The following is a 20,887-nucleotide window of genomic DNA, read 5'->3' on the forward strand; positions in this document are numbered from 1 at the left end:
ACTGGCCCAGTAAAAGATCATCAGCTGAAGAAAACAAGAAGTGAGTGATGCCACGATGCCCTGTTGGATTGGAATTGTGTGAGCAAAGTGGTTTTCTCAGGGAGATTTATTTCCTCTGCTGGCTGCAGGCGGCCAGCCCAGAGAAGGAAACGAGCCTTTGGTGCCGAGGCCACTGCTCCCTCCTGGTCCCAGCACACAGCTTTTATCCCATTGCTGAGAGAATCAGAATAAAGGAAATACAAACAGGTATTCACCCACTGCAAAGCACGGGAGCACAGGCTCCACTTCTGCTCCCCAGGGCCCTGCTCTCCTCCCAGCCTACACCTCGGCCCCAGAATCCCACCTGTAACCCGCAGCCCGATCCAGAAAGGCCATCCCGAGCCAGCAGGGACAGTTCCCACCCTGGGCCTGGACATGGCATCAGCTGTGACAGTGTCCCGACACTCTGGCACATCTGTGGTCTCTGCCAGGGATGATGGCAGCAGAGCCAGGGGCTCCTGCAGGGAGCTGCCCTGACACCAGCACCCGAGGTGACAAAATCTCCACTGCCCAGCACGATCCTCCCACAGACAGCACGGCAGAGACAGAGCCTGGCCCCGCTCACCGGCACCGCTCCTGCCATGGCTTCATCTGCAGCCACCGTCCCTCCAAGGACCAGGCACCGGCACCTGCAGGGAGGCACAGAACAGGATCCCCAGGAGTGGTAAACGCCGCAAAGTGCTGCAGTCAGCACTATCGCTCAATTTTGCTTTCAACATCTGCAGCCCAATAAATCCTTGTCTCCTTCCAGTGAACTGTGCTCTTCTCAGGCTCCAACCTACATCCCTCAGCACCATCCCCGCAGCAGCACGGGGCCCGGGGGTCCCACTGCCAGCCCGGGTCATCGCCCCGCGGGGCCGAGGGGAGACCCGCCCTGGGCAGCCCCGGCCCCACCAGCCCCGAGCGGCCGCGGCTCCCGGGCCCGGTGACCACTGGCGCCGCTCTGTGCCAAAACCCTTCCGCTCACCAGACCTTCACTGGGCTTTTTTTTTGTTTTAATTGTTTTCAAAACAGATTTCATGTGGTCCCAAAATGAGACCATGATTGTAAATTAAAGTGTAATTAGCCTTTACGCTTTTATATTCATTAACTCTTCTCTGTTAATGATGCAGAGGCTGGAGCACAAACCCAGCATTATGAAACCACATCCAGGAAATAAAATAGTGATTTAGATAATGGCCAGAATGTATTGCTGCTTACACATAATTAAACAAATGCTCAATTTACACTTGGAAACATGAATGAATGTTGATTAACCCCAGCCCAACGACTCTGCTGGCTCGGTGCGGTCTGCCGGCAGGGCTGGCAGTGCAGGGCAGGTTGGGCAGTGCCCGGTCCTAGAGTGCCCCAGTCCCGCAGTGCCCAGTCCCGCAGTGCCCGGCCCTGCAGTGCCCAGTCCTGCAATGCCCGGTCCTAGAGTGCCCAGTCCCGCAGTGCCCAGTCCCGCAGTGCCCGCTCCCGCAGTGCCCCAGTCCCGCAGTGCCCCAGTCCCGCAGTGCCCGCTCCCGCAGTGCCCGCTCCCGCAGTGCCCGGTCCTAGAGTGCCCACTCCCGCAGTGCCCGCTCCCGCAGTGCCCGCTCCCGCGGGGCCCCGCCGCCCTCCCGGCCCTGCCCGCCCGGGTGCCGCAGCGCAGCTGGAGCCGCGGCCCGGCTCCGGCTCTGCAGGCTGGTGCCAAAAGCCACCCCTGGCACACGGGTGACGCCGCCACACGGGCAGGGGACGCTGCCATGGCAGTGCCACCGCTGTCTCCCCACGGAGCAGCGGGGACAGCGGGACCCGGGGTGGCATCGCCCTCGCCCGAGGGTCTCCGTGCCGGGGCTGCCCGCCGCTCCCGCACAGGCTTTGTCTCCGGTCCCCCGCGCCTCCTGCCCTCCAAACGTGCCAGTTTCTATGGAGACATCGCCTCCTCCGCGCAGGAGGAGCCTGAGCCCCCTCGTGCTCTGCTCCTCCGCAGACCCGGGCGCCGGGGCCGGGGCAGGGGCAGCACGGCCGTGCCCGGCTCCAGAGCGGCTCTGGGAGGGCTGGGGACCCCCGGCAGGGACAAGAGGTGACATCCCCCGCGGGCTCCTGTGCCTCATGAGCCGGGCCTGGGGACCAGGCTGAGGGCAGGGGTGGCCTGCTGGATCCAGGGCCGTGCCCAGTGCCCCGCGGGGCTCTCTGGTGCTTCTGGTGAGGATGGCTGTCCTGCTGGTCACAGGGAAGCAGGAGCTGGGGACATCCCTGGGGCCCAGCAGAGCCATTCCCCACCTCGGCCTGGCTCCAGGCTGCCCATGGCAGGACGCGGCAGCTGGAGCATCCCCGGTGCTGCCCCCGAGCCCTCCCTGCCCCCTCACCTCGTGGTGTGTCCAGACCTCGGCTCCCAGGAACCGTTCATGGATCGCTGCCTCAACAGGCCATAATGGCTCCATCTCTCGGGGTCAATACGGGCGCCTTTGACACATGATAGACAATAATTGCTCTTTCTTAGAGACTTTTTAGTTCATGGATCATTGACCTGATGGGCTGTAACAGCTCCGACAGAGGCTGCACACCCCTGTGCTTAACCACCCTCAGGAGCAAGCAGCTCATGGGGCCACGTGGAACACGGTCCCTCCAAATCCATGCTCCCAGCGCAGGCTGCCAAGGGCCCTGGGGCCACTGGAAGCCCTTCTGGTAGCATGAACATGGAGGAGAGGCCGTGTCAGGAGGCACAGGAGCCCAGGAGAAAAGGCCAGCACACCCCAGGATCCCTTGATACCATGGGACAGAACCGGGAGGCACAGGACCAGGTCACCTCCCAGGCTCTGCAGGCTGGAGATCCCCACTCTGACAGCAACTTCCAGGTATATGATTTAATGAAAGGCACAATAAGAAGTGAAACAATTAGAATTTCTGCCTCATTATCATGGTAATCTTATCAGTCGGATAATGAGGTATTAATGGAGATTTAATGTGCCTCTCATAACAGAATCCCTTGGAGAAAACACATAAGGAAATTGCTGTAAATCCACTTAATGATGGAAAGGTCCCCAAACACCATATTCCAGAGGATGAAAAATGCTGGATGCAAATGAGAGAGAATCAAGGTCAATAACGCTGCGGGGACCGAGCTCAGGCGGCACCGGCCCCGCCCGCCCCGCCCAGCAGCGGCACCGGGTGCGTGCACGGCAGCTGAAGAAATCCTCCTGTCTCATCAGGGAAAATGAACGTTTCCTAAGAAGAAAGACGCCAAACATAATATTTTTGGACTTCACCATTCTCAACAAGGCACCAAGCAGCAGCCAGCAGAGGGACAGGCAGAGTCCTGCTGCAGGCAGAGCTATTTCTTTCCTCTCAAGCTACTAGAAGAGCCAAGCTGCAGATTCAAAATAATAACTGAAGAGCTCTGTGTTAAGCAGTCAGCGCAGTGGAGTTTCCTCTCACCTTTACGGGATTTTGGTTCTTTTTTGCCAAGGTCCCTTCCCTGTGTGGTGTGGGGATGGAGCAGAGCAGCAATGCCCAACACAAACCACACAGAAGTTAGTGGGAAGCGCTCACACTTGCAGGGCCATCCCAGCACAACTGCTGATGGCACTGGAACAAGGCAGAAACGTCAAAGCCAGGCGGGTAAACTGCTCTCCTTTTAATCAGTTTTTACAGAATACATTAATAATCACGTTAAGAGACAAGATGGGGTTCCTGTATACAAGATTGTGCAAGCTCGTTAATTTAGATTTATAAAGGCTTTACCAAAGAGGAGAGGCAGTACAAAGCTTTTCAATAGAGGTAAAGCACAATTAAAAGGTACAGAACACACACTACTAACTCAGCAGAGGTTAATTCTCAAGTAGTACAGGCTCAGCCACGTCCCCAGCTGTACCCAGACCGAGCATCCTTCCCCCTCTGTCCCCACTGCCTCCTGCTGCTCCAGCTCTCCAGGCACACTGACTCACTCGTGCCAACACACAGCTCTGCTGCCAGCAGCTCTGCCCCCTCTCCTACCCCCTTCCCCCACCCCATTCCCATGGCAGTGAGTTCTCCAGTTCTGTGAGAATTTGGCTTAACAGAACAAGAACATTTTCAAGCAATACAAACCAACACTGTGCTCACCAGACTCACCCACAGGAAACAGCATCATGTTCGTGGCTTTTTTTTCCTGAAGTTTATGGCAGTTACATTCAGCATTTGGTAGTAAAAGGTCTTCAAAACAAAAACTTTTAAACTCAAATCCTTGATAGGCCAGACACATTCTGATTCTCCTTAAAGAGGACTTTAAAAAGGACTAAAGAGAAATCTCACTTAGGAGCACAAAGGAATCTCCTAGAGATGAAACCCCCAGCCCTTTCCTTCCCCTCCTCCACCCAAAAAGGAAACCAGCACCTCTATTCCCAGGCACAGACATGCCATTGTTTAACGTGGCAGCTCCTCAGAATGTGCCAAGATGGGCACTGAGACAACGGCCAAGCCTGAAGCCCACACTGTGACCTGTTACCAAGGACCCTTCCCTGCTCCAATTTGCCCAAAATGTTCCATTCCTCCTCCAGTGGCTGAAGTAGTTCAATTCACAGAAAGCACCGGGATTACAGCAACAGGCCCGTGGCTGGCACCTTTTGGCAGCAGTTCTGGTACTTTTGGTCCTTTATGCAGTGTCTTTTCACCTTGGCTATTGCACATCAAACCTAACAACATCACTTCCTAGACACGGAATTTAGCATTTTAAAACAAAACATTACGGGACGCCGGGGAAAACAGTAAAAGGACATTGCAGGCAGGTTTTTAATTCTTTGGAAAGCCTAATTCTCTAACTACACCTATCAAGACTATATAAAGGACCTTCAGAGTAGGCTGGAAAAAAGAAGCAAAGGACCATCTTGCTACAAAAACTCTCAGCTCACCTGGGGCTCACTGAAACTCCTACTGGTTTTAAAATAACCAAGTAATATTTAAAAAAAAGACTCCAGTTCTTTTAAGTCTTTTTCTATGCAGAGAAACCAAGTGATAAAAGCTGTGAAGGAAATGGTTCTTGCCCCTTCCATAAAGGAGAGTGAGCCTGAAAGCCCTGATGGCGCTGACCAAACCCTGTGAGCCAGGCCAGCACAGAGGGTGACCACCACCTCCTGTGTCCTCGTGCCTTCTTCAGGGATCCTACAAATACTCTCCTCAACCAACACCCAAACTGCAGAACTTTCACACATCAGTCTTAACACCTCGGATATTCAAGTAATAATCACCTATTACAGGACACTTCAATAGAAATTAATTTATATTGCTTTTTGATATGATCTGGCCATATCTTCAAGGGCATATTTGTGCTTTGCTGCAGGGCTGTGCTTGCAATATTGAATTACATGTTCAGCACCAAAAACCCATCAAGGCTAAATAACCAGAATATTGCAATGCTACACAGACTGAGACACCGAGTAAGGCAGATCAGAAGAATTCTGTTTTGACTGAGTATTGCTCCTCCACACAAGTGTGTCTCTATTAGAGGAGAAAGACTATAAAGAAAATGTTACCATCCCACCTTCTCACCTGTGATTAGTTTGGCAAAACTGCTCGATTGAGTTATATCTGAGAGCCCTAAAAAGTAAGTTTCCTGATTATGCCTTGACAAGTAGCACAGCCAAATCAAGCACTCAATACTTTACATAAATTGCTCTAATTCCAATTGACCACATGATTTTCCCAAGTACTAGTTGCTTACAGGTTTTAATCATTAAAATGCACACACACACAAAACAAACCAATCGTGTTTTGAAAAGAATGTGAGAAAGATTTTGTTTTCTTTACGACTCACAGACACCAAGTCTTACCACATCCCTCTGTCAGAAGTGCAATGAACACTCTGGAAAGAGCAAGAAGTAATACTGACATGGAAAAGTTCAGTGCTCGCTGTCCTTTTTCACTGTATTGAAGCTGAAAAAGAGCAGCGAGTGCTTATATACAGCCAACACCCACTGGCCATGCCCCAGAGCACTTCACTCATGAAAAACCCATGTGGGGTTGTGCATAAAAACCTCTTGAAATTGATAACTGTCAGTTTAAGGGGAAGGTGGGGTGAGAAATCTATAAAACACCCTGAACTGATGTCATGATATGTTTCATAAAGAACAGTGTTATATTATTTTAAAATATCTTTTATGAACAGTAAAACTTGCACTGCTGCATAGCAGACAACACGAAGAACATTTAGTAAAAACATTCACTGAACCCCCTGGCATATGTATTTAATGTCACTAATCAAAATATATATTACAGCCCAAGGTTCTGTTAAGGATCTCTGTTTGGGGTTTGTACAGTATACACAATAGCTCAGAAAAAATATTACAGTAAGGTATTTTATTTCTCCTTTTTATATTAGACTTTTCTATTGTAACTTACAGTCCCTCTCCTCTATATATCCAAACCTCTGTAACACCCTAATGCCCTAGCCAAGAAGTGTTCAGCTAGCTAATAAGCACTATTATAAATTCCAGTTTTAGAAATTTCAGTAATTACATCTTAATAAATAGTTCAGTTTGCCCTTTTTAAATCTTAGCCTTTTGAGGAAATCCTTTTGTCACCAAAACATGGTAGGTCACAACCTGTTAGAGGTCAGAGAGGCTTCTGCTTGTTTATTCAAAGGATAGTAAGTCCAAAGATGCAATGCATTAAATATAGTTATATAATATTTACACTGTCCTCTCAGATTTTAAATTTAGGTGCAATATAACCAATAACTGATGTCAGCTACTACAAACTTTCAGTGTGGCTGGTGTTTTCTTAATAAAAGGTGTACTCAACTAGAAAGTTTACTACATGGCTGCCCTGTTTCCTCTTGTTTCAGTTTTCTGTTAGAAATTAAATGAAGTGAATTATTCATGTGAATAAGAATCCAGGAAAAGGGGTGGTGGAGAAAGCATGAAGAATTTTCTGAAGGTTTTGAGATTCCAAAATACCTGAAAACTGTGGTCCCTTTTGAAGTGCCAGTATCTAGAGGGGAGAAAAACGCAACCCAAAGAGAAGAGGAAAATCTGTTAAATTAATTAGATTAGTAAAGGTGTGGTTTAAAATGCCTCAATTCTGTACAGTATTTTACAAGGAAAGTCTTTTCTTCAGCTTTTGCAGCTGTTGTACATTCTTAGAAACTCCTCTCCTGCTCAGTCTGCCTGTGCTGTGCGAGCTACTTGCGATCATCGATAGTTTTGATGAACTCCACGGCTGCCGTGAACTGCATCCACCAGTACGACTCCTCTCCAGACAAACAGTTGGCATAGAAACTGCTGATGTACTGCACAGTGGACAGCAGGCAAGGGGGGTTTGCCTGGGGTGGGAGAAGAGACATACAGCTTGTTTGCAAAGCCCAACATCAACAAACACTGCCAGATACAGAACAGAAACACAATTCCCTTTGTGCAGTGATCCTCATCCTACAGAGTACGTAACCTGCCTGCAGGGTAGGGACTGTTTATCCTCACCAGCCCCACTTCACACGCTCAGAAGGCATCAGGTTTGATGAAAGGAACATTTTTCCAACAAGGAAAAATGACTAGCAGGCCAGGAGAAAGAAGAGGAACTGCCACAATCTGTGAAGGTCATCAGGACCTCAACACATGAGGGCTTGTTGTTTCAGCATCTTACACGTCAGACCATTCTCCACTCATGTCAAGAAAGACCAGCAACACAACCCAAGTCAGTCCTGGTCTGGATCTTGGTCCTGAGGACAGCATGAAGCAGGCACAGATGACAGATGCTGGTGGACATACCTCAGACAAACTCTACTCCACACACAGCATCCGCACCCCAATTTTCTTGGTTCCAAATGCAAAGTTTGCTTGCATTCAACAACCATAACTCTGACCACATTTCTGACATTCCTACTCAAACCCTGCTGAATCAGATCTGGGTTTGAGCCTGGCCAGCTCCCCATGACCCACAGGCATTCTCTCTCCTCCTAAATTTGCCTATTTATTACAGGAATGAACTGGGCTTTGTGATCTCTGCAAAAGAACTCACCTTTATGAGAACGAAGACCAGAACAGGAACAAAATCATCGGCCCCAGGTACCGAATCCTCGTTGGCCAGACTGAGCAGGTTCATGATGGTGGAGCACATCCTCAGGATACACTGCACCTTGTCCCGGGGGGTTTTGTAAGCGCTTATCGTGCGGATCTCGGACTGCGCCGACGGCCACGGCGCCTCCCGCAGATACACCTGGGGAAAGCCAACCACTCCTCGTTGGCCTCCACTGCTGTGGAGCAGAGCAGCTCAAGTACCAGAGGCCCACAGGTATTTGGGGAAATGGGAAGCGTTAAGGCAAGGTGAATTCAAACTGAAAGAGGGGAGATTTAAGTTACATACATGGAAGAAATTCTTCCCTGTGAGGATGGTGAGGCCCTGGCACAGGTTGCCCAGAGAAGCTGTGGCTGGGTACAGCCACAGCATGGGTACAGTGTATTTTCCTGAAGGATATTTCAGCTGTCACAGGCAGCAAAGCAACCCTTCTAAGTGTAAAACAGAACAATCCTCTCCCCATCCCCATCCCAGTCCAAACCCCAACACACATACAGAAGGAAAGGAAAAGAGTTGTTACCTCAGGTATCTGAAGTGCCTTGTGGTTTGCAGTCACTACTTTGGACAACCTCTGTATGTGCTCGTGAAGGACCCTGAAACACAGAAAACGAGAGTGAAAAGTAAGCAGCAGCCAGCCAGCTGAGGAAACTTGCTTCATGTTTGATAGGACAAGAAAGATCTTCAGGAATGTGGCCCTAGAGATGATGGACACCAGGTCAGTGAAGATGCAGAGGATTGTTCTGTGCAGCCAAGAACAACCACATGTCCTCTAGAGCATCCCAACGGCATCTGTTCTAAACCACAGGATCCCCAAATGCATGGGAAATACTGAGTGAAACCAGAAAATGGACCAGGTCCAGTCCTGAACCAGGTTTTGATCATTCTCTCAGCACACACACTTGCAGACCTGACAGTCTGTACCCCAAATGATCACACTTACAACTTTTTTTTTCTGTTCTAGCAGTTAGTTGCAAACACATTTGCACATGATGCTAAAGCCCTTCCTCGTTCTTTTACAAAATGTTCTGAACGAAAACATGAATTTGTGTGGCTGACTCAGACAAGTCTGTGGCACGAGGGCTGCACAGCTTCCGCTGCACCAACTGCAAAAGTGAAAACAAGTCCTTTGAATTCCATTAACTTACTGGTCACGCAAAATATCTCCATCCTGATTCGGGTAGAAGGCGAGTTTGAAAATGCGATTCATCACACTGCGCTCTATGGCTAATTGTGCATCCTGGAGCTGCTCCTCACTGGCATTCTGCCAGATGGCATCCTGAGCCATAGCCCCGTACAGGAACTGCAGAAAATCCTCTACTTGGGCTGTTTTATCATCTGCTGCAGTGAGTTTCTGGAAATCTGACAAAAAGGAGGAAGAGAAAGAACATTCTCCTAAGTAAAAAAATATTATTTCTGATGGGTTTTTCAGGCACATTTAATGTGCAGCACTATATGCTCCAGGAGCAAGAACTGACTCCAAATTCCATATGTGCTTCATTGAGTCAGATATGTGCACAGAGAACACAGAGCCAGTTTGGTATAAGGGGCTGTTTTGAGTTTCCTGGTGCCACTGTCTCTTATGCTGTGATATTTTTGAATCTTTGATTCACTTGATTCTCACTATTACTATCCCCCATATCTTCAAGGTGCAGCCATAGGTTGTGGATTAAGAACTGAATGCTGCAATTTAATTTATCATGTATCGGTAGATATAAAACAATTAATAGTATTCATGCTTCTGCCATGGGGCAGATAATGTGATTTAGCATAACTTTTTTGGCCAAGTAAGGTCAAATTACCTTCATTCTCTCAGCCCATGAAAAATGCAGACAATTACCATAGCTTAGCTGCCACAACATACTGTAAAGTCACAGTAATCTGTCTGTTCAGCCATTAATTCACCATCTGAAATTAAAATCATTTTAGGAATCTACTCCTCAGATCAAAAGACATATTTTAAAACATTAACCCAAGTCAGCATCTAAATACAGAGTAGAGGAATATAAAAACTTTGGTCTGCATTCATCTTACCTTGAATGAACTCCCTTATTTTCTTTTCCTTGCTCTCCAGCAGTAACCTCACACAGACTGTAGTGAAGTATCTGTTGGCCACCTCTTTATCTCTCAGGACTCTCTGCAAGAGCCTCTCCAGGTGCGCCTGTGTCGTCTGCAGGCCTTGGCGACAGCGCGTTAAATAAGCGATATATGGAGCTCTTTTCCTAAAGCAAAGAGCTCCACATCAGATTCACAAAAAAGACAGAGGCTAACAGATTTACAAACTGCTGAGTCGTGGTGCAAAGGATTCTTCCACTTGTTGCTTTTAAAACAAAACAATGCCTGAATTCGGAAGTTTGCCTCACACGGGTGAGACAATTGCATCCTTTTGTGGGAGAAGCAGAGATGCAATAACCTGGTTTGGTAAAGTACAATTTAAACCAAAAGGGAACTTCCCAATGTGCTGGTGAATAAAGACAGGAATCTGGGAGCCCGCTGCCGATGAGGCACTGGACAAGGTACCTGTAGTCCTCTGCGATGGAGGCCAGCAGCTTGCGGCAGGTGCGGTTGTCGAAGCGGCTCACGCAGCGCATCGTCTCCTGCAGCTGTGCCATCAGGTTCTTGTCCTGCAGGTTGATGGCTTCAGCCAGCTGAACTTTCAAGAAGCACACAATTTCGTTATCTAATAAAGAACAAAGGAAAAATATTAAGGAAAAGAAACACAGGCATGATGAAAATAAACTGTCTTTGAATATGGGAAACACATTCATGGTCTAAACCAAAACTTCTGTACATTAGGGAATAAATGCTATTTTAGAACAATTTAATAAGCCTCTTTGAATTTTCCAGCTATCAGAGGATAAGCTTCCATATCACTATCTTATCTAATATTTAGAACCATTCCGAAATGTGAAGAGGACCACATAAGGTGACATATTCACCTGTCTGCAAATAAACCCAGACTGAATGAAAGGATACAACACAAGACATTTATACTAAGTCAACATAAAGACCCAGTAAATCATTGAAGTGGCACAACTCCCAACAGCACATGTATTTTCAGAGTCTATTCTATAGCTCCAGGCTCTACCTGCACTGTATCTGTGATACTTCATTACAAAAAAATCTTAGAGCGGGCTGAGATGGCAGTTTGTCTGTGGAGTAAGAATGAAAACATTCTGGGGGCAAAAAGCAGCTTGTGCCCTCAATATTTATGGCAAAGAGAAGGGACCATAAATGGTGCAGCACAAGTGCCATTACATGGGGACAAGGAGAGACACACACAATGCAAAGAGCCTGTACCTTCAGGGTCTGTGTGGTCTGGGAGACCATTCCTTGTTGAATGTGTCAGCATCGGGAGGGCAACAGAATCTGCTGAACAAAGAGCCAATCTCAATTTCTTCTTTGCATCCCTTAAAGAGGAAAAATAGTTTCTTAACACAGTTGATGAGAGGTCTGCTTCTTCAATAAGAAGTCTTTACTTCCTTTTTTATTTAATACTGCCTAGAAGTTATTTAACATCATTTTAATATACAACATTGTCAAGACTTTAGAATATCAGTTCTTTTGATACAGCATGATTTTCAAAGGGATTTTCTTAAACACTGAATTGCTCTGTCCTCTCTGGTAACAACACCCTCCCTCATCAGTGGAAATATGACAGTTTGAGATACTTAAAACTAAAAGCACATACAAGTTTACAATGAATCTATATTAAGATTCTTGTGGGAACCAGTCACACAGCTTCAGCTTTTAATTCTACTTTGTGGGTAAGATGAAACCTGCAAATGCATTTACCTATAGGAGAAAGCAGAACCTTGTGGCTGTGCTACTTGACTTGCAGAGTCTGGGAGGTCGTCTGCAGACATGTTCTGCAAAGCCTCGTCCCGTGGGGAGTCGTGCATGCTCTCACCATCCCCAATTGCCTCTGTGGAAACAAAGAACACGTTACACCTCAAGAGAGGAATCAGAAGAAGAAACCAGATTAATTTTCTGCTTGTTATTCTAAGGTCAGGGAGGGAATGGAGACAGCAAATAAACCAGCTTGTTCTGGATATATGAAAAAATGCACATTAAAACATATAACCTAGAAGCTCCTAAGAAGAAATTGCAGAAGTTTTGGAAGGCACTTCTTCAGTGTCATTTAAAAGAAAACAAAAAACTGGTAGGAGATGTGCTATCAACATCCAGCTCCCTCAATGGCAATACGAAAGAGCTGTCCTTGGGAATACTGATTTAATCCCCAGCCTCTGAGGGACTGTCCCACAGATTATTTGACAAAACATTCCTTGTGCAGAGCTCACACTGGTCCAGAATACCAAAGCATTTTTATCTTTAAGGAGCAGAAACTATGTAGGTGGTGATTACAAAAGCCAGATTCTCACCTGCACTGTCGTAGTTCACGATGGCTCCTTCACTGGGACTCGTTCTCTTGATTGCATTCCTGTATTTGTCCAGAATGTCCTCAGCAGCTTGTGCCTGTGCACTGAGCCTTGGGCTGGGATCATCTGAAAGGACCATAAAAAACAACAGGAGTTACCCTGGTGCTGGGCCAACTGAAAGCAAATACAAAAACTTAAGCCTACACATTTGGACTCTGTTTTCAGCCAGATGAAACAAAGAGGTGCTTGTGTCCTGTGCAGCCCAAATTCAAATGCATTAATAAATTCTGAAGCAAATCAGAAAACAAACAGTACAATCAAAGTGAACAAATGAAGTCAGATCCTGAGCAGATCCTCAGCACATTTATACTGCACACACAAATGGTCCTTGGGTATTTGAAGACTTCAAGAAAGGATCAGGCAAACAGAAAACGAAACACCCAGGGTTTCAAGCCATGTTTAATTTAACACTTAAGTAACTATTATAGGACTGTGTGTAGAGCTGTCCTTACAGCTCAGCTGTGACAAGGACAGGAGCTCTATAATGAGGGCAGAGGAAAAGTGAGGACTTGAGTTGAGAATCCACTACATGCACAGACAGACATGTGACAACTTAAAAACAGCCTTCAAGTGAGGAAATCTTTATCCATTTTCTTATTTAAAATGTCAGTTCTGAACACGAACTACAACAGCATGTGCCTGTCTGTCAATAGCTACCTGGTGGGCACTCTGGAGCTCCAGGAGGCACACTCAGAGAAAATTACTATGATGATGTTATTCACATACCTTGAAGCGTTGCATATCTGTCAGGCACCATGTCATCTTTGTCTTTTTCTTGTTTTTCTTTCTTCCTAAATGGAATAGGAGCTGGAAATGCAAGGTACCTCATCAAAGACTACTCTGAGATAATGGCCAAATAACAGAAACTTTAAGGAAGGGGCTAATGCAGAAGATTTTCATCAAATCAACTTCCATAAAAGCATAAGCTTATCCATGGGGTAGAGCAGAACTGTACTGTCATCACCTATAGCCAGCTCCACCTTTAACAGACATGAGGTCAGGCAGAACAGTTTTGCCTTCCAGGTACAGCACACTCTAGGGAGCTACTAGCCAAGGGAGTCGGGTAGCTTCCCATTTTTATTTACATATTTATTTATACTTTAACCATAAAGGTGACTAAAGAGATAATAAAGGCAGTGTGAACTCTGACTGAAGCACCAAACCCAGAGAGACATGATCCTACCTTTGGGCATGGCAGATGCAAAGCGTTTCCTCCACCAGGGCTTGTTCCTGTCAGACTTCTCATCATCACTGTCTTTCCGTTCCTCAATCTGCAGAGGGGCAGAGTCTACATTTGAGCATTTACCAAATCAAGTGTAAAGAGAAAATTTCTCCTTCGCATCAGATTTTGCTACACTGACTGTAAAAACAGAACTACAGCCGAGCACAAAGAGCAAACTAAGTCAGAAGTATCTCTCCTAAAGAAGACATCCTGCAAATTCAAACCCATAGCCACAAAGAACCCTAGATTTCACTTATATCTCTTGTAAAGAAAATTAATTTTCAGGCTGCTGCAGCAATTTAACACTACAATGAATCTGTTTCTGAAGTACCCCAGTAAACCTCATCCAGTAAATTTAAGAAAATCCAGATCCATTTAAGCCACTCTGAACATCTGCACCTTTATCTTATAAAACATTATTGGCCAGTGTTTAAAGGATAACAAAAGTGTGTTGTAATTCCTTAGCTAAAGACATTTAATTCCAACTTTCTGGCATTACATGCGTTGCTAAAGTGGGCATGAGAGACAAAAATAAAATGATAAATAGAAGCCTCACCTCTCCCCTGGAGGAGTCCTTGCTGGGAGATGAAGATGACGACTGAGAGGCGGCCGCCAGCACCGCTGCCCCGCTGCTGCTGGAGGCCATGGGCAGCTCCCTGTCCTCATTCCCAGCACGTCTGTTCCACCCAGGATCACTCATGGGCCTCCGGACTGAGGACACGATGTCTGAGCTCCTGCTGCGGACCAGCCTCTCCGGGTAGGAATGTCTCTGCTTGAAGGCTTCCAGGTCTGCCGGGATCAAGGCGTGGGAGCCGAAGTTTGGCAATCGGGCCTCGTTACCTCCCACGGCTCCTTCCAGGATGGGTGGATCTGGAGGTGGATGAGAGGGTCTTGCATAGTGCACTTTAGGCCTTACTACAGCTGATACACCTGTGGTCACAAGCAGAAAAGAAGGCACACACATTTATTTTAACATTATTCCAAATTACCTGATTACCTGGTACTAACATAGAAGCATTGGAAATGCCTATTTTTAAAACAAAGCTTAATCTTTATAACTCACCCTCATTTGAGGACAGAGGGTCAAACAATGCAAGCAAAGAATCTGTCTGAGAAGGAGGAGATGTCAACTGACTGGCTCCTGAAATAGAGAAAGAACAAAGTTAGTGCCATACCAAAACTGCCTCCAACACGAGAGACACTGGAAAAACAGACTTCAGCAACAAAAGTTTACAAAACTTATACTGCAAAGTATTTGTAAAGATATTCCTGTATGGAAAGATCTCTGTAGTACCTTGAAATGATCAAAGAGTTACATCACAAAAAATGGGGAGTTCTTGAGGAGCAGCCCAGTTCCAAATCAAAGGAGGACAGTCAATGTAATCAAACTGAATTAGGGATCTTAGCTCTAGTACTGCAAAGCACTGGAGCCTCTTTGCCAAACAAATACAGTACTGGCAAATAAGGAAAATATTAAGCTTAGTCACTAGCACTTTGAAATTGGGGAGAAATTGTAAAATTTAAGGATTCCATAAATGTCACTTGTTTTTATCAGAGATTCCAGATAAGTAACTTACCATGGGCTGTTTCCTCCATGTCAGGACTTGTTACAGAATCTTTTCCCCCGAAGTCAGAGCTACATTCAGACCTGAGATCCTCAATCTTGTTAGGAATATCTTCAGATGTTGCACTAATACCTTACACATAACAAAAAAAGCATCTGTAATAGCCTTTCAAAGAGCAAGGAAGCAAAATCCTGAGGATCTTAAAGTGTTTGGTGGACAGTGAGTAATCAAGTTCCAACTCACAGTAGCACCTACAAACACTACAAATTTCTATACTCATAAAATCACAGTTTATTTTTGCTCTACATCTTCAAAAGTGTTACCATAGCCATGAATACACTGACAAGAGGCATTAGAAAGACACTCTACTCTTACATACTTTGCAGAAAATGAAGAACTAGAGCTATGATTTATTTAAATAAAACAAGCTGTTTTAAATGCAAGAAAGTCTGGAGTTTCTTCCAAAGCAACACTCCTCAGCTAACCACTGCTATTGCAGCACAGGACATCCACCTCTCTGCTGCCTTTTTTATTTCTTCTGTGAGGTGAACAAAGAATCACAGCTTTGAAAATTCCAGGAGGAGTGCAGGAAATTGTTTTATGAGTGATGTATCAATAAAGCACGTGCAGTGAAGTGAGTGCTGGCCATGCTGTGATGGAGCAGCACTGGCAGAGACAGTTGCACACACCTGACACAACGCTCAGGCCAGGGGTGCTGGGCCGAGAGCTGACCTCCCTCACATCTGTGTCATCAGACGTGCTTCCCAGCCCAGAGCAGCTCTCCAGCTCTTGGAGTCTTTCCTCCTGTTTTAAATCTGGAGCTTCTACAAAAGGGAGACAATGGACAGTAGAGAGAGAAAGTATCATTACTCAATGCCATGCTCCCTAAACATTCACAAGCAGAAGGAAGGGGTCAGGGGTGATTTAGTGTATCAAGTTTTAAGGGAACTCAACCACCTCAGCAAGAGTTTTCTTATATCCTTTGGTACAGAAGGCAGGACTCTGCACAGACAGCAATGCTCTGTCTGCACAGGCATGCTAAGGAGTGTTTACTGTTTTAAATGTTGTATGTCTTAGACAACAGGATACAGTCACATCTTCACTAACCAAAGTAAACCGTGGTCCTGGATAGTGCCTACCACAGGGAAGGAACACAAACACAAGTTTGCTTTGAAAACCCTTCTCTTCCCTTTCAGACCTTAAGGATTTCTTAAGTAACAGAAGTCTCTCCTAATGCTTTCCATCTTCTTTCTGCCTAGGAGCATTTTGTCCTTTTAATCCTGGAAGCATTCACAAAAACTAACTTAAGCCTGGGACAGTAATTTCTTGAAGAAAGAGGAAGAGGCTGTTGTTTTGCATTCTATGCCTCTGGAAGAGTCTTAGAATCATGCTAAAGAAATACGCAAAACTGCCCGATTCTGACCTGAATCACTTGGTAATACTTCCACACTCCACGCCTCACTTGTGGTTTCTGATATGGTTGAACCTGTGCAGGGATCAAGCAACACGGATCCTGAACCTGGCAAACACAGCAAGCTGCCTAGCATGTTCTCTGCAGCTGCACCTGCAAAAGTAAAGCCGGAGCGTATGGCTAGAGCTGGGCTTGGGGAGTCAGCTCTAGAGAGAAAAGTCAGAACACATCTTAAGTGTCCCTGATAAAGCAATCAGGAAACACAACGTTGAAAAGAAATGAGTAACTAAGTACAGTCCAGGTCATGCACACAAAAAATCCTCCTAGAGCAAATCTCCAGTTGAATCCGTGGAAATGCCCCTGTTGAGGAAGGGAGGAGGAGGAGGAGGAGGAGGAGGGCTCTGCAGCCTCAGGTTCCAGAGCAGCACAGCTCCTACCCAGAGCACACCCGTTACCTGCGATTTCCTGCAGCCGGTCCTCGTCGATGTTGGGGTCGAAGTCACTTCCCAAGACATCTGTGCTCCAGGTTTCACTCACAGTTTCTGAAATATCTCTGTCATCAGTCAAACCCATCATGTCACGGATTTCAAACTTACGGAGCTTGTCATCCAGGTTATCCTGAGTTGTAGCTGTGGAAAAATAAACAGTTCTTGATTTTCTGAAAGGCTTCTCCCATTATTTCAGATTGAAAGCCTGTAAGAGCACATTAGAAAAAAAATCCCAAACAAACAGGCCCCTAGTTCTGTCAGGTACGGCAGTGGTTTAAAGGAAGGCCTGTAAAGCACTATTACACTATTCAGGAAATGCTGCCTGAAAAAACATTTGAGACGTAAGAAGAAAAATCTGGAAGTACACATGGTAATCTATCAACTAAATTGACAGAAAAAATAAATGAAAGGTAGTGCTACAAAGACAGTGATACAATTTCTGTAGAGGAATAGGATCACAGAAAATCTGAGGTCTCCAGGGATCATTCCAGCCCAAACTCCCTGCCCTGGTCAAGGACACCAGGTTGCTCATGATCATGTCCAGTCATATTTTGAGCATCTCTAGGCTGGAGACACCACAACCTCTAGGCAACCTGTTCAGTGTTTGACAAATGGACATTAAACAGAAAATTATCCATGTACTTCCAGACTACTCTAATCCAGATCACTCTATTCCTGAAGGGAAGAGCTTGATATCAAGCAAAACTTTACAGTTTCCTATAAAGGACTTAAGTCTCAAAATTCCAGGTGATTTCCTTTTCCTAACAACAGACTACAAAGAATATTTCTTGGGGGGGAAAAAACCACCAAACCAAACCAAAACCACCAATAAATACAAGAGCGATTGCACAAGGAAAACATCTACTTTTTTTTTCCTTGAATTCGTCAAATTTGCAACCTCTTTCCACAAAGACTTTGGCTTTAGCATCTCCAGCAGCTCAGGCACCTGTAAGAGAACCGGCACCTGCCTTGCTCGTGCTCCAGCAGCTGCAGAGCCTCGACGCCGTTGCTGCCGGAGGGGCCCGCGCCCAGCTCCGACACCGACTCCCCCTCCAGATCCAGGGAGGACACAGAGTTGGAGCGATTGGAAGGGCCTGCAAAAACAGATTTTACTCTGAAACTCCTTTGAATAACAGTTCCTAAATATACAGCATTAACAATCCAGGACACAAAAACTCACTGGAAAAATTACAAGAAATGAAGTAGCAGTTCCAACACAAAATATTGACTCTCACTGCTACTGTACTTAGCTGCAACTTAAAAGCCAATAAAGTCTTTGTCTTTAATTTATTTACTTGCCCATTTGTTTCTTTTGTTTTCTTATTTTGAGCAGACAGAGAGCAGAAATGAAGTTATGGAAGTTATACAAAATAATGCAAAATGTATGTGTCCAAACCTCTTCCATCCCACAGACATCTGTGCTTTGTTATGTCTGAGGTTCATATAAAGGAGTTCTGCAGAAACTATTCTGACTATTCTGAAACTAATTAGAACAGGATGAAAAACGAGTCTGAGAATTTTAAGTTTAGAGCTAAGTTATATTATCTTAATAACTAGGACTAGTACTGCACTTAAGTTAAAAAAAAAAAAAAAACCACAAAAACACCCTCTATTTTCTCTTTCTAAACACACTTAGACTTCTTTTTCCTAACTCTCAGATTCAGTTATGCCTTTGTAGGTCAAAATTTAGCTCCAGGCTTTATTCTCTGAACGACTAAGAAAGAAGAGAGCCTCTCAGAGTGAAATAGCACAGTCCTCAAAACAGCAAAGTCTAGATGCTGTATTTAACACACCTTCCTTTTACAGTTAAGGGGGGAAAAAACCAACAGAGCAACACAACTTCTTTAAGACTTAAGCAGCCCTTCACCTTCAGATATTCCTTCCAGATTATCACTGCAGAGGGAAAAGCGCAAGGTTTTATCAGGTTTACCATGGAGCTTGTTCTCGTCGATGGGGACATCTCCTTGCCCGCCATCTGCAAGCTGCATATTTAACACCTGGAGGGTGGGAGAAAGAAACAAGACTTCGTTAAAATCATCTGCTTTTCAGATAATTAAACAGCAAATAAAACATCGGAGACATGTTTTTGTATTGTTAATGGAACAATCGAATTTCTAACATTCTGTTAGAGAAAAGACAGCAAACTCCCAAGTCAGAGCCTGGGGAGAAAGCAAGGAACCACCCCATGGACATTAGGAGTGTCCTGATAACAAGGGACCCCATGGACATTAGGAGTGTCCTGATAACAAGGGACCCCATGGACATTAGGGGTGTCCTGATAACAAGGGAGCCACAGCTCCCTCATCATGCAGAGCAGTATGGAAAGGATCTGCACGGGGCTGCCAGAGGAGATAATCCCAACCAGCAGGCAGGGAGCAAAGCTGGAAGCAGTAGCTGTGCTGCAGCTGGAGAAAGAAAAGGCTGGAACACCAGCCCTGGCCCAGGAACAGTCTGCAGGCACTGATGGCACTGTGAGCTCAGCTCTGGCCTCACGAGAACCTGGGCCTGTGCCTTTCCTGAGCTGCCAAAAGCGTCAGGATCAGTGCTCCAGGTCTGCCATTCACCTGTGTCCCTGGATCCAAAGGACAGGGCATGCAGAGACACAGCAGTTTCCTAATGCTCAGAAACAAGAGCCCAGGTTTGCTCTTAAGCTTCTTAAGTGAGGGAACAAACCCACCTAACAAAGGCCAGTATGAAAGCTACAACCCCCAAGCTCAGTAACAGAGAATAAGGATTTTTATTCCCATTCCAGCTCTGCAATCTCACTGCTGTGCTATTAGAGAAGACAGAGGCTGCACGGTTCAAAACATCGGAGATGTCATCGTTTCTGGATACCTCATTTTCTGACATCATTCCTGGAGTAATCTGTGGACCTGTCCCCAAAGAAATCACCAGCACTTCTTCTGGCTGAACTTCTGGAATAGTCTCCTGGGAGGATCCTTCATGATCTCCATGCTGGTCCATTAGCATGTTTGATCTACTTCTGCTTCGAGTGGCTAAGAAAATATTTCAAAATATCCACATTAGAAAGCTAATGAGAGAAAAAAAAAAGGGAAAAAAGACAATACAATGGAAATGCAGAACTGTAGTATTTTAACTAGCAATACACACTAAGGAAATTTTTAAAATCAAAGTGTTATTAAACTTTAGAGAGATGGAACTGGTGTTTGAACTTGAGTACTGCCCTGTGGAAAAGGAAACTTTCAACACAAAGGTTGAGAAGCAGAAAAACAAGGTACACTGTGACCTGTTTGCCTACAGCAATTCAGCCTATTCCAATCACAGAAAGACCTTTTATACATTATATGAGAAAATTAAGTTTATTACTAAAAAAAGGTCTAGGTTTCTGTGGTTTAAAACTCTAATTAATTTGTTTAAAAGGCTTTTTCTTCTAAGAAGTAGGAAATCTTATTCTAACAGGTGTCTCAAACCCAGACACACAACACAACATCAAGTAGTTTACTCTGATTACTTTACCACTCTTATGTCCCCTTTTTCACCGGCCTCAGATTCCCACACGTGGCTCCACGGAAGTAAAAACACCCACATGAAATTAAAGTTTCTAAGAATGGCAGCATGACACCAATTGCTACTTTATTTGACCCAAGGAAAACAAGGCAAGTGTGCAGAAGTGGCAGCCAAATTCTGATTATCTCACCGAGGGGTCTTTAAAACCCACATGTACACAAAATGAGTTCATAAACTGCAGAAATCTG

The 20,887-nt window shown here is 45.5% G+C and overlaps 1 protein-coding gene across 5 annotated transcripts in view; it reads right to left on the reverse strand.

Moving 5' to 3' along the window:
* Nucleotides 1-3,625: 3,625 nt before the first annotated feature.
* GAPVD1 (GTPase activating protein and VPS9 domains 1) overlaps nt 3,626-20,887 on the reverse strand; it is a 29,316-nt gene continuing 12,054 nt past the window's right edge. For 2 of the 5 annotated variants that reach the window (XM_053962457.1, XM_053962456.1), the window contains exons 8-27: nt 20,007-20,167; nt 19,039-19,168; nt 18,140-18,265; nt 17,139-17,312; nt 16,696-16,836; nt 15,962-16,096; nt 15,285-15,404; nt 14,771-14,848; nt 14,264-14,637; nt 13,669-13,756; nt 13,212-13,292; nt 12,429-12,551; nt 11,842-11,971; nt 11,347-11,456; nt 10,567-10,726; nt 10,081-10,268; nt 9,195-9,408; nt 8,570-8,642; nt 7,993-8,190; nt 3,626-7,300 (exon numbers count right to left, since the gene is read on the reverse strand). In XM_053962457.1, the coding sequence (XP_053818432.1) occupies nt 7,160-7,300; nt 7,993-8,190; nt 8,570-8,642; nt 9,195-9,408; nt 10,081-10,268; nt 10,567-10,726; nt 11,347-11,456; nt 11,842-11,971; nt 12,429-12,551; nt 13,212-13,292; nt 13,669-13,756; nt 14,264-14,637; nt 14,771-14,848; nt 15,285-15,404; nt 15,962-16,096; nt 16,696-16,836; nt 17,139-17,312; nt 18,140-18,265; nt 19,039-19,168; nt 20,007-20,167 (2,945 nt within the window). In that variant the 3' untranslated portion in view covers nt 3,626-7,159. Of the gene's footprint in view, nt 7,301-7,992; nt 8,191-8,569; nt 8,643-9,194; nt 9,409-9,848; nt 9,955-10,080; nt 10,269-10,566; nt 10,727-11,346; nt 11,457-11,841; nt 11,972-12,428; nt 12,552-13,211; nt 13,293-13,668; nt 13,757-14,263; nt 14,638-14,770; nt 14,849-15,284; nt 15,405-15,961; nt 16,097-16,695; nt 16,837-17,138; nt 17,313-18,139; nt 18,266-19,038; nt 19,169-20,006; nt 20,168-20,887 lie in introns of those variants that run through there. The other 3 variants (XM_053962458.1, XM_053962459.1, XM_053962460.1) reach the window with 3 other exon arrangements.

This window comes from Vidua chalybeata, chromosome 21, assembly GCF_026979565.1.
Source record: "Vidua chalybeata isolate OUT-0048 chromosome 21, bVidCha1 merged haplotype, whole genome shotgun sequence".
NCBI classification, from domain to species: Eukaryota; Metazoa; Chordata; class Aves; order Passeriformes; family Viduidae; genus Vidua; species Vidua chalybeata.